Here is a 13664-nt window from a genome sequence, read left to right as displayed (position 1 = left end):
CAAACGGCTTGGGAGGATGGTAGATGGTCGAGGGCAGTTGACACGACAAAGCAGATGATCTGCCTGGTGGAGGGCGGCACATAGATGGTCTAGCTGATTGGAGAGGGCAGTAGGCACGACGTGACAAGATGAGACGACTCGAGAGACTTAACGCAGACGTCACACTGCCACGACGCAACCTATTTTTTCAAACTGCCAGGTTAGCGAGTTGACCCGAACTCGACTCATCTTTCAAACTGATCGAATCCTAGAACCCGAACTCGACCCATTTGCAAAACAGTTTGACCCTAACCCTATTATTTTGGGTCGGATTTTTGAGTGTGTCAAATATTGACACCCCTACATCCAACCGAACTACAAATATAGACACTTTTTTACATTTTATCTCGCTTGTGAATAATGCGACACCATTATTTAAGTCGCACCATTCACATAAATATATTTTTTAGCTATTGTATTATAATAAATAGAGAAAGAACATACACAGAATATCCTTTTTAGAGTTAGAAATATAGTTCGATTTAAGACGAATTACTATTTAATATGACTATTACTATATTTTGAAGGAAAAAAAATAGATTTTTTGATTGGAGATGTCAAAGAAGCAAGGTTGGAGAGTGAAGATTGAAGATGATAATAGAGCAAAGGAGTGCGGAAGCAGAGCCCTAAGAATGAAAAGTGAGTGCTACAGAGCAAATGAAAGCAAAAAGGATTCCCAATTTCTTAAAAAGTCAACATACAATAAACAAAAAACTTTTAACAGAAACTCTTCATACAAAATATTTATTAAATAAAATCGATAACAAAGCTCTATATTAGATGAAATACTGTGAAGGGCTGTTTCTCTACTATTTGCCACATCATGAGAATATGTTCCAATTTTTATTAGTTTCGGAAGGAAGAACTCGCCTCCAGCCAAGAATTTATTTGACTAAGGTTTCGATTGGGAGAATTTATTCTGTACGAATATCGAATTATTCGGAGGAGAATTATAACATACCACATCACTCAGTATATATGATGGAACATGAAATAGTGCAAAGACATGAATCTTCTTTTCTTACAACATAGATAAATATAATGCCAAGATTGTAAATTAAGAGATAACTTTCTTTCTTAAAACGTAGACAAACATAAACAATATAATAATATTATTAAAAACAAGACACTGCAACTTATAAAAACTTAAGAAGAATGATACATGTGGAGTGGAAATTGTGGAGAGAAGTAGGTAGAAATCCAAGAAAAAATAGAAGTAGGGAAGAGAAAGATAGCTTGCAAGCTAAATGACTCGCAGGTTATATAATTCATATATTCATCTAAAAAACCTTTTTAAAACAACGGCAAACATCCCTATATATATAGAGAAAATGAAATTCAAACAGCCTCCCACAAGTGCCACGCAAGCAACCAATTAAAACAGGGGAAAAAACCTAAAGAACAAGGCATGGTCAGCCCAGAAACCGAGCAACTAGACATCCTAACCGCCAACCCAAGAAATCCAACAGACACCAAGGGAAAGGCACGGCCAGCCCAGGAAACAACAAGCCAGGCAACCCAACAGCCAGCCCAGGAACCAAACAGCCAAAGAAACCCATCAGCTGTGACCTCCAAACACCAAGCAACCAAGCACAAATGGGCCAATCCTGATAAAAGAAAAAACAACCTACCAATAAATGCCCATTAAAAAAAATTGAAACTTTTGCCTACATCAATTCTCCCTTAGTGGAGAAATCTCATCTCATGATGAGATAGATTCTGAACTTCCATCATGCACAGGCTTAACCATATTCAACTCCTGTATTAGAGCCACATACTTTCTTTGAATCATTGGGCTTGAAGTTGACTCTTTCTTTTCTCATATCTTTCAATGCACAAAAATATTTTTTTCTTGAATTTTGTATAGCTCATTCTAGATTGGATTGGTAAAACTTCCGTGGGGTAGAGCCCATTTGCTTGTTGGAATTTGGACTTCAAGATCACTTGGCTGATTTTCTTCTCCAAATTTATCTTTCTGAGAATTTATGGCTTTACTTTTGTTGATTGTTTTGACTATCCATTTTTCTTTTTATTTTTTTCATTTAAAAAAGAAATGAAGACTCACAACAACCTAATTCTCTCATATCAAATTAATGTGATAGGAAATAGTGCAAAAACACAAATCTTTCTTTCTTACAACATAGATAAATATAATGCTAAGATTGCATATTAAGGGAAAACTTTTTTCCTTAAAACATAAACAAGATAATAATATTATTAAAAACATAGACACACCACAACTAATAAAAACTTAAGAAGAGGGATACATGTGGAGTGAAAACCATCCCAAACGATGCCTAAGGTTTTATTTGGGACAACTTTTATAATGCTTTATAAATACAAAAAAAATGAAAAATAAAATTTTGTGCTAAAAAATTATTTTAAAAAACAATAAGAAAGTTGACCTAAACGAATCCTTAGATGCATCCAAAAAATTGCAGGTGGAAACTTCAACTTACAAAACTTGAACTTCCTTACGTAGAGAATGCACGAAATCATAAAAAATTACAGCAGAATGATCAAGAGCTGACTTTGTACTCCAACAAAATAATTTTTTTCCTGCCCTTCTTCAAGAAAGGCTCCTATCATAGCAAGCTAATCCTTGAATGAATCTGTATCTAAAACTATGTGAATCTGAATAGAGGTCAAAGAAAATTTCAGGTTAGTGGTATCAGCAATTAAGGCTTCATTTGGGACGACTTTTTTATTACTTTCTAAAATGGAGTTTTAGTACAAATTTTTTTATTTTTGTATTAAAACTCCATTTTAGAAAGCAGTAAAAAAGTCGTCCCAAATGAAACCTAAGTCTTCAATTTTGTTGTACAAAAAAGAAATCACAAAGATTTCTTGGCAAGAGAGTAGCTGAGGTATGCGCTTCATGATTACATCCAGGGATTACTAAAGCTAGAGCACTCTCCTTCTGGGTGCCAACATTCTGATAGGAAATGCTTGTAGAAATTTAAGAAAAGCTTTGGTTGAAATCTAATTTCAGCAATTTCATAAAACTAATGATAAGAAATCAGGAATAAAACACACAAACCCTTTTTTTTTATAGATAGTTTTATGAAAGAAAAGATAAGATACAAGTAGTTCTTCAATTGGAGAGGAATATCTGGCTCTCCTAAATCTCTAGACGTCGTTAGAGCCCAAAACCTAAGACATATCTCAAATTTCAGTCAAATTCAAGATGTCCTAGCCCTAACAAAACATACTACTTAATACATAAAATTTAAAAGGAAATTCCTAAATAGCCCCTACTTTGAAATTCTCTTCTAACTCCCTCAAAAATCCTTCTTAAATAGCTTTGTTGGCCTTGGCAGTTTGATCAGCGTGTACATGAGGCGGAGAAGTTCCGCATGTTACGCATGAGCCGGTTCATATGATCGGTCTAATAATACTCCCCTCCCAAAGAACCATCTTATCTGCAAGGTGGAAAGACAATACCCTCCTCCATTCCCTCTTCATAAGAACCTGAAGAGTTCAGTCCTTGCACATGTGCCACAGCGTATACCTCTCGTCACATCTAAAATAGATTCCCTTCGCCTTTTTCTCCTGTAATTCTATTTGTGAGCTTCTTGATGTTCAACCCAGGTCTTCCTCCTACAATCTCTCCTTCGAAATCTCCCGAATAGTATTCGGTGTTAGCTCCTTGGGTGTCAAAAAGGTGGTGGTTATCCTGTACGAGCCTCCTGAGCTGCTGCCTCCCCTTCCTCACTCCATGTGTCTCTGATCCTCCATCAATTGAGCTAACTTCATAGTCTCTCCCAAGTCACGAGGCCTCATCACTCTAACTGTTGTGCGGACCTTTAGTTTCAATCCCTTCATAAAATTGTCCTCCAATACCATCTCTGGAAGGCGATCCAATTGACTTGCAAGGTACTCAAATTGCTCACTGTGCTCTACCACTGTCCCCTTCTACATCAAAGCGAACAACCGCTCATAAAAGTCCCCTCCCCTGCTGGTTTGGAAACGTTCCAACAAGCAATCCTTAAACTCCCTCCAGATCTGTATCGGCCGCCTCATATCCCCTCCACTGGTACCATGTTAAAGCTTTTCCTTCCGAGCACATCCCGACTGTTGTCAGTCTCTCCTCCTCCGTCAACCTATTGACAAAAAAATACATTTCCACTCTACAGATCCACCCATGTAAATCATCACCCTCAAAAATATGCATATTCAGTTTCCTCACTCTTAGATCTCCTCCATCAACCCTGTTTACTTCAAAATTTTCCATGCCCTAAGGGGGGGTGGTTCTCTCCTCCGTTTGCACCCAAACTATGTGTGTGTGTGTGTGTGTGTGTGTGATTGGTTAAGTTAATGGTCTCTTAAATTAAATTTAGTTTTAGAAAGAGAGATAATCAATCCGATTTAATTTGAAATTGATTTGGTTGAATTTAAGGGATTTCCTAATTTAACACTAAATATTTTAGGAAAGAATTTGAATTCAAATCAGATTGATTATCTTTCAAAAATTATCTAGAACATTTTAGGAAAGTAGGCTATCAAAGCGAGATTGGCTCCAATCAAGAGAGAGCGGAGGGGTCGGTGTCTAGGTTCAATGTATTTGGATTAGGGATTAATTAATTAATAAGTTTCAAAGTTGATTAATTAGTAGGATGAGGGAAGCTTCCAAAATTAAAGTAATTAATTAGGGGGTTAGGGATTAATTAATCAATCAATTTCAAATTTGATTAACTAGTAGGATGAGGGAAGCTTTCAAAATTAAAGTAATTAATTAGGAATGATTTGAAATTCAAATTGGATTAATTTGAATTTAAATTCCTTTTCAAATTAAGGATGATCTAATTAAGGAAAAGGTGGGGTTTTGGAGGGAATTGGGGTTAGGGATCGAGATGGTCGGCGATTGGGCTAGGGTATGGGGGCTCTCAGCCAAGAGGAGGGAGGAGGGGTGAGGGGTTGGTGGCGATTTGGAGAGGGAAGGGTGGTTGGCCGGTGGGGAAGGAGAGGGAAGTGGCCTGGCGGCTAGGAGAGGAGTTTGGCCAACGGTCAATGGAGAAGGAAACGAAGAGTTTAGAGAAAGAAAGATAAACCATGAGCTCTAACGCTTCCTGCGGCTGATGGGTGCTACGCTGCCCTCACCTAGGGACTTCAAACCACGAGCCCGAACACTTCGTGCGGCTAGTGGATACTATGCTTCCCTCACATAGGGACCTCACCAAAGTTCTCCCCAAAGAACAAGAGTGCAGAAAGTTTTTTATTTAATAATTCATCATCGTAATACAATAGCAAGGACCTCTATATATAGGCCTCAAAATAAAAGAAACTCAAAAAAGACAAACATGCCTCTAAAGCTTACATAGGATTACTCCCTCAAGTAAGGATAAAAATAGATAATGCATAAATAAATCAAAAATATAATTAATACATAAAGATAAAGTGGAATGATCTCGACCGTCGATCTTCGTCTCTTACTCTGATAAGCATTCACCGTCGGATGTCCGCATCATTCTCCCGGGATGGGAGAAAAGTCGACTCAGTCGAGTATGCATCCCGGTTGCACAATCATGCTCTTATATCAAACTGATGTAAAATGAAGGGAGGGGGAAGGGGGGAACCGGCGGTATGTATGGGTTTGGGGAGTGGATTAGTGGAGTTAATGCTCTCTTAAATTAAATTTTAGTTTTAGAAAGAGAGAGAATCAATTTGATTTAATTTGAAATTGATTTGGATTGATTTAAGGGATTTCCTAATTTAACACTAGATATTTTAGAAAAGAATTTAAAATTTGAATTTGAATTCAAATCAAATTGATTATCTTTCCAAAATTATATAGAATATTTTAGGACAATAGGCTATCAAAGCGAGATTGACTCCAATCAAGAGAAAGAGGGGAGGGGTAGGCCTAGAGAGAGAGGAGGAAAGGGATGTCTAGGTTCAATGTATTTGAATTAGGGATTAATTAATCAATCAATTTCAAATTTGATTAATTAGTAGGATAAGGGAAGCTTCCAAAATTAAAGTAATTAATTAGGAAGGATTTGAAATTCAAATTGGATTAATTTGAATTTAAATTCCTTTCCAAATTAACAATAATCTAATTAAGAAAAGAGGAGGGTTTTGGAGGGAATTAGGCTCAAGGAGGAGATGGCTGGCGGTTGGGCTGGGTGTGGAGGATCTCGGCTAAGAGGAGGGAAGAGGAGGGGTGAGGGGTTGGTGGCGGTTTGGAGAGGGAAGGGTGGTTGGCCAGTGGGAAAGGAGAGGGAAGTGGTCCGGCGGCTAGGAGAGGGAGTTTGGCCAACGGTTAATGGAGAAGGAGACGAAGAGTATAGAGAAAGAAAGATAAAGCATGAGCCCGGACAGTTCATGCGGCTGATGTGCTACGCTGCCCTCACCTAGGGACTTCAAACCACAAGTCCGTACACTTCATGTGACTGGTGGATACTACTTTTCCCTCACATAGAGACCTCACCAAAGTTCTTCCTAAAGAACAAAAGTGCATAAATTTTTTTATTTAATAATTCATTATCCTAATACAATACCAAGGGCCTCTATATATAGACCTCAAAGTAAAAGAAACTCAAAAAAGATAAATATGCCCCCAGCACATACATAGGATTACTCCATCAAGTGAGGGTGAAAATAAAAAAATGCATAAATAAATCAAAAATACAATTAATAAATTAAGATAAAGTGGAATGATCTCGATCGTTGATCTGCGTCTCTTACTCTAACAAGCGTTCATCGTCGGATGTCCGCATCACAAAACTTTCATTACAAGCCCACCTCCCTTCAAAATTCAGCACCCCTTCGATCATATGCAACCCCTCTCCTTTCAAATTTGTCACCTCTTCGATCATAATTAAGTCCACGCCTTTCAAATTCAACCCCTCTTCTTTCAAATTCAAAACCCATCCACTCATGCCCAACTTAGGCCTCTCCACATACCCTCTACCCGACTCATCCCTAGGAATAGGACCTATGGGGAGGCATTTTTTGTTCCTTCTGAAATCTCCACCTTCTGATCTTCCCTTCGTCTGATTGACTTAGGATTTTCCCCACTTCCCTCACCTCCGACGACATTTGTTTGGTTTGGCCGTCGAGCTCTTTCTTCAACATCTCCTCCATGATGGAGAAATTTGAATCAATGTTTAAAATTGTGTAATCGAGAGGCGTTTTTCGTTCGTGAGGCGAGGCGTAAGCCTCAAGGCGTTTTGAGGCGTAAGCCTCAAAATCAAAAAATTGTGTAAACATAAAATGATAAATTTTGTTTATACTAATGAATAAATAATATATAAAATATAAAAATGCACAAGATATAAAGTGAAATCAAAATATCCCAATAATAAGACAACATGAAATATAGTTCAACTCAAACTCCATCTTTCCCAAATCACTGTATTCTTTCATTAACATATAATTCCAAAAATAAATAACAATAAGATATCACATAAGAACTCATAAGTCATCAGCATTATCATCACTAAGGGGGTCTTCATTTGAATCATCATTATGATGAACTGCTCTCTCCCCTTCCTCCTCAATGTCTCCCAATCAGGTCATTCTTCCTCAAAATCAGTTATCTTCCTTTTCCCTAAATATTTTTGAACGATCTCAAAATAAATAATAGTGTAATACATTAATTAAAATCTAAGAAAACTATATTATTTATATACCTTTTTTGATTTGTTCTTGAGTTGTGGTGGATGTAGATGCTTTGAGACCATCAAAGAAATCAACATTTAAATTTTCATCTTGTAATTCAGACGGCATCACTTTAATTTCATCATCTACAAGCCACTCATCATCAGATGCCACATCCTCGCAAAGCAAAGGATCTTCATCATCCATTAATCCTTTTTTATTTAAATTCATATCTCTGAGTCTCCTATTATACATAATGTACACCAGTAAATTCATCCTCAATGTGGACAAGCGATTTCTCCTCTTTTTATGCACTTGGTTGTAAGTACTCCAATTTCTTTCACAACCATCTGACATAATTGCTACTCGTGTTTGGGCCCAAGTCCTCTTAATTTCTTCGATGCTTTTATCAGTGATTTCCAATTCCTCCTTCAGAATCCATGTTCTCAAATCATACATGGTTGGAGGTTTAAACCCTCTCTCAAATGCTCCAACTGAACGAATCATATTGTAATAAGAAGGTGATGTTGCAACATTAAATGAAATTGCATTTTCGTAGTAGAATCTGCCTATATCCTTACACACTCTTCTTCATGCCTCCCTAGCATTTTCTGGGGCCATCTTCTGTGTAGTAGGAGGTCTATCCTCTGATGTGTCCACCATATAATGATCCATAGGCTAGCACCCCTAGATGAAATGGGCTTCATCGAAGAAGATGAATCCATAACGCTGCGCTCACTCCCGTAATAAGAGCTAACATCAACTCTGTCCTCAAATTGCTTCTGTGCAAGATGTTTTGTCGTGATAGACTTATTCATGTATGACTTTATTTCCTCCCTTAAGTATCAGGAACTTTGGAACATGGAGCAACATTCTTGTGAGACCCTTAAAAAGTGATCCTTCATCCTCGTTACACCACCCTTCACAACTTTATCATAATAATTGCATTTTAGATAGATCTATGTTTTCCACCTCCCCTTACATCCACTTGAGTGCTATGTTTCCATGTTTGATTTTTATATGACCTGATGTAGCTTTATCCTTACTTCTAACCATCATTTATGAGAAGAATATGTTAGTGCAATATATCAAATCCCTAAACATAATGCTTCACTTATTTTACATTAAGAAAACTATATACAAAACATGCACTCTTGAATAAGCAGACTAACACTGCTAAAAGTGGAATACAACAATATACCGATCTGCCGGAGGTCCAAGGGGGCGCTGCCCCCTTGCCGGGTTATTTTTATCATAGTTTAAAATTGCGCAATAAGAGGCGCGCCTTGAGGCGCGCCTCTGCGCAATTCTTGCAAAAAACGCGCAAAGGCGTGCGCAATTGCGGGCTGTGGTGATTTTTTTGTGTAATTTTCGATTCTTTCATTAGGGATCATGGTAAGAGGCAAGGAAAAGGGGTCTTCGTCATTGCGGAGGGACCCTTCTTGGAAGTATAGTGTACAAGTTGACATTGGCGGCGGCGAGAAGAGCTATGTCTATTTAAAGTGCAACTTTTGTGAGAAAGTTGTGAAGGGCGGAGTAACCCGCATGAAGGAGCACTTATCATGCTCTCACAAGAACGTAGCACCTTGTGCAAAAGTGCCGGACAATGTGAAGGAAGAAATATGTGCTTACATGAAGAAAACTACCACTGTCAAACACTTACAACAGCAGCAATTTGATGAAAGGGTCGACCAAGGTGCCTATTTTGGGAGCGAGAGTGGAAAGGGCTCCTCCTCCACTATACATAATAGAGGTGCACGGGGTCCTATGGATCAGTACATGACTACTGCAGGAGCAGATAGAGGAGAAGCAGAGATGATGCCTGCAGCTGGTACTAGAGAGGGTCGGCGACAGGTTTGCATGGACATTGGGAGGTTTTTTTTTGAAAATGCAATACCATTTAATGTTGCTACATCGCCTGCCTACTTCAGTATGATGCGGTCTGTAGGATTGTATGGAAGAGGGTTGAAAGCACCTTCTATGTATGAGTTGCGCACTTGGATTTTAAAAGAGGAGTTGCAGAACACCGAGCGAACCATTGGTGAGATTAAAAGGACATGGATTGAGACAGGTGTGACTATAATGTCAGATGGATGGTCTGACATGAAGAGTAGGAGTTTGATAAACATCCTTGTCAACAATCCCTATGGTACAGTGTTCTTAAGATCTGTTGAAGCTTCTGATGAGGTGAAGAATGCTACATTCATTTTCAATTTACTTGATGGAGTTATTGAGGAGATTGGAGAGCAGTTGGTTGTCCAGGTAGTGACTGATAATGCCAGTGCATACAAAGCAGCTGGTCAGATGTTGATGGAGAAGAGGACACACCTCTATTGGACACCTTGCGCAGCACATTGTATTGATCTCATATTGGAGGATCTTGGTGACTTACCTCAGCACAAGAGTGCTCTTGTTAGGGCGAAGAAGATTACAAAATTCATCTACAATCACTCTTGGGTCTTAAGCTTAATGAGAAAATTTTCAAAGAAAGAAATCATTCGACCTGCAACCACTAGGTATGTTCATATTTTTTACATTGTAAATCATTCCAACTGTATGTTCGTAGTTTTAACATTTGGGCACTGTGAATCTATAGGTTTGCCACCTCCTATTTGACACTGCAGAGCTTGATGGAGGTGAGGCAACCTTTGGAAGCCATGTTTACATCAACTGAATGGCTAAACTCTGCTTGGGGGAAGAAGAGTGAGGGAAAGGAGATAAGAAAGATAATTCTGAATGATAAATTTTGGGCTACTGTGACCTATGCCATTTTGAGCACGAGACCCTTAGTGCAAGTTCTACGCTTAGTGGATGCAGAGAAGAAACTAGCTATGGGTTTTATTTATAATGCTATGGATGAGGCCAAGGAGTTGATTGCACATAACTTGGGAGGAGAGGAGGCAAGTTATAGGGAGATTTGGGATATCGTTGATGCTCGGTGGGAGGTGCAGTTACACCGACATCTACATGCAGCTGCATATTATCTTAACCCTCAATTTCAATATTCAGAGAAAAAATCTTCAAATCCGGAAGTTAAGCTTGGTCTATATCACTGTATGGAAAGATTAATACCGGAGCAGGCAGATAGGGAGCTTGCAGATTTACAGCTTGTTCTGTTCCGGAATAAAGAGGGTTTTTTTGGTTTGAATGCAGCAAAAACTACCATTTCTAAACGGTCTCCAGGTATAATTAATTTGGTAAATGCAATACACTTTATTCAGTTCTGAATTTTGATTATATTTTCTTCTTGAAAACAGTTGAATGGTGGATCCAATTTGGTGATTCCACCCCTGAGCTACAGAGTTTTGCTGTGAGAGTGTTGGGCCTCACTTGTTCTTCTTCTGGGTGTGAGCGAAATTGGAGTACATATAGTCAAGTGCAAACAAAGAGACGAAATCGACTATCTACACTCAGAATGAACTCCCTCGTATACATAATGCACAACAAGAGGTTAAGAGATAGGAGGTTGAGGAATAAGGGGTTGAAAGATGATGAGGACCCGTTGGTGTGTGATGATCTGTCGTCTGATAATGAGTGGTTCATAGATGATGAGGCAGATTTGTCATTATCAGACTTACAGGTAGAAGATCTAAATGTGGATGTATTGAGGGGCGAAGCAGATCAAACGGGTACATCCACTAGTACCACACCACACACATCTACTAATTCTGCAGCACAACAATCAAGTAAAGGTATTCCACGACTTCTTATATGCTATTACATTACATTTATGTCAAGTGAGCAATGAACATGAATACTGATAATGATCTTTTATCTTAATGAACAGGGAAGAGAAAAGTGAGTCATATTGAAGATGAAGATGACATGGCATTCATAGATACAATTGGAGAAGAAGATTCACTTGAAGACTGATATTTTGTGATGGGATATGATTTCATTTTATATGTTTTTTGTATTTTGGGAGTTTTGTTAAACTGATATTTTGTGATTTTGTACTTTAGGACATAATTTTATTGCATCTACTTTCTTATTTTCCAATATTGCTATTATTTTCCTGCTAAAATCCTTAATTTTTCATTTACGCAATTCTGTGTTCGTGAGGCTTACGCCTCAGACCGCCTCGAGGCTTACGCCTCGCCTCACGGACGAAAAACGCCTCGAGGCGCAGTTACGCAATTTTAAACCTAGATTTTTATTGTAAGAGTGAAAGCGCAGTGAAATTGCATTAAAAGCGCACCAAAAGCGCAGTGAAGCAAAAACACAATGACAATGGTAGACAGACTGATTGTGGAATCTTACTCAATAGAATATGGAGGCCCTTCTTGCAGAACCACGAAGAAGAAGAGCTTTTAGCAGTTGGTCGAATGAGACTCTAGCCCAACTCGAGTTAGAAGATAACTCCAAGCAATAGGCGAAGAGCAACTCACGATGAAGGAAGCTGACGCCGAACAAAGAGGGAAAAAGGTCGCTCGAAGAAGGGAGAAAACCTATTTTTGGAAAATGACGGAAGACCTCGCGTGGGTTGGGGATTTCGAACCGAACAAATATATATTATGTTAGCTTTTTTTTTTAATTTTTAGAGGCGGACGCCTCTAAACCTTGAGGCGAGGCGCGCCTCAGTAAACTTGAGGCGTACGCCTCAAATCCTGAACTCATTGTGTAGGCTTTAAGGCTTAAAGGGGCGAAATTGCGCTGAGGCGCGCCTCTTATTGCGCAATTTTAAACCATGATTTGAATCGATCATATCATGGATGACTAAAATATCTTTCTTTAAATCTGAAACTTGAGTTTGGAGATCTGAAATTTTAGATTTAATTTGTCTGATCTCCCCTTCCAATACTTCTACCTTTCTTCCCTCCATATATCCTTGACTCCTTATTAGCTCAAAAATCTGAATTTCCCCCCTAAAAACAACAAAAACCTCGATCCAAAGTAGAAATAATCTGCTACATGAATTCTCCAAAAACAACCCGAAGACCGCTCTGATACCAATTTGATAGAAAGTGTTTGTAAAAATTTAGGAAAAACCTTGGCTAAAATCTGATTTCAGCAATTTCAGAAAATCAACTATAAGAAAATCAGAAATAAAACACAACACTTTTTTTATTGAAAATTTTATGAAAGAAAAGACAAGATACAAGTGGATCTTCAATTGGAGAGGAAGATCCGGCACTCTCAAATATCTAGACACCACTAGAGCCCAAAACCTAAGAGAGATCTCAAATTTCAGCCAAATTTAAGATGTCTTAACCCTAGCAAAATATATTACTTAATACATAAAATTCAAAAGGGATTCCTTCAACAGCCCCTACTTTGAAATTTCCCTCCTAACTTCCTAAAAAATTCTTCCTAAACAACTTTGTTGCCTTGGCGGTTTGATCGACACGTATAAGGCGGCAGAGAAGTACCACCTATTACGCATGAGCTGGTCCCGTATGGACCAGTCCAATGGAGCGGTCTAACACATTCGCCCCAGTAGCTAAGGTGACTCCCTCATTGTTATTGGACCGTTCTAACTACATTGGTTCTCCATTATTTTACTCATTTCACCTTCAACTAATATTGCCTTCTTCATTGATAGCATGCTAGACTTTTGCATCTTTGCTCTTTCTCGATTGATCGCTTTGATTTGCCTCGTACAAGTTTATGAAGAATAAAGCACTTCTTGGTTGGATATGTAATCAACTTTTTTAATGGGAATACAACCATTTGAGCTTGGAAAAGGAAATGCAGAGGACTTCTAGGGAAGAAGACGATGAAGCATACCACCTCTCGAATAACTAAACTCTGCTCATATTTATAGGCCATCATCGATGTTGATTTGTACACCATTCAAATCAATAGCATTAAAGTGATAAATTGACGTTACTACAGAAGTGACAGCTTATCAAAGTACGAAATTCTATCTAGTTTAATTCTCAATAAAAAGATGTCACCTAATGTGATGAGGACATAAAAGATCAACGGCTACGATCGTGTCTATTTATTTTGATGTATTTGTTATTTGTACTTTTTCATTTCTATCCTCACTTGAGGGCTTTGTTTATGTTTGCCCTAGGGGC

The 13664-nt window shown here is 38.3% G+C and overlaps 1 protein-coding gene across 1 annotated transcript; it reads left to right on the top strand.

The window, feature by feature from the left end:
- The first annotated feature begins 9001 nt into the window (after positions 1–9001).
- LOC110113759 lies at positions 9002–12013 on the top strand. Its single transcript, XM_028698668.1, has 5 exons — positions 9002–10157; positions 10238–10824; positions 10899–11333; positions 11429–11439; positions 11909–12013. Exons 1-5 carry the CDS (start codon positions 9034–9036, stop codon positions 12011–12013), a joined length of 2262 nt encoding a protein of 753 aa, XP_028554501.1. The 5' UTR covers positions 9002–9033.
- Positions 12014–13664: the final 1651 nt, after the last annotated feature.

Source organism: Dendrobium catenatum, unplaced genomic scaffold (genome assembly GCF_001605985.2).
Source record: "Dendrobium catenatum unplaced genomic scaffold, ASM160598v2 fragScaff_scaffold_1117, whole genome shotgun sequence".
NCBI lineage: Eukaryota > Viridiplantae > Streptophyta > Magnoliopsida > Asparagales > Orchidaceae > Dendrobium > Dendrobium catenatum.
This window is presented reverse-complemented; position numbering and strand designations above follow the sequence as displayed.

Excerpts from the sequence above, each read along its gene's own strand:
- LOC110113759 (XM_028698668.1), top strand. The coding sequence starts at position 9,034 with ATGGTAAGAGGCAAGGAAAAGGGGTCTTCGTCATTGCGGAGGGACCCT. Across the intron at positions 10,158-10,237 it reads ATTCGACCTGCAACCACTAG|GTTTGCCACCTCCTATTTGA; the intron begins GTATGTTCATAT and ends GTGAATCTATAG. Across the intron at positions 10,825-10,898 it reads CATTTCTAAACGGTCTCCAG|TTGAATGGTGGATCCAATTT; the intron begins GTATAATTAATT and ends TCTTGAAAACAG.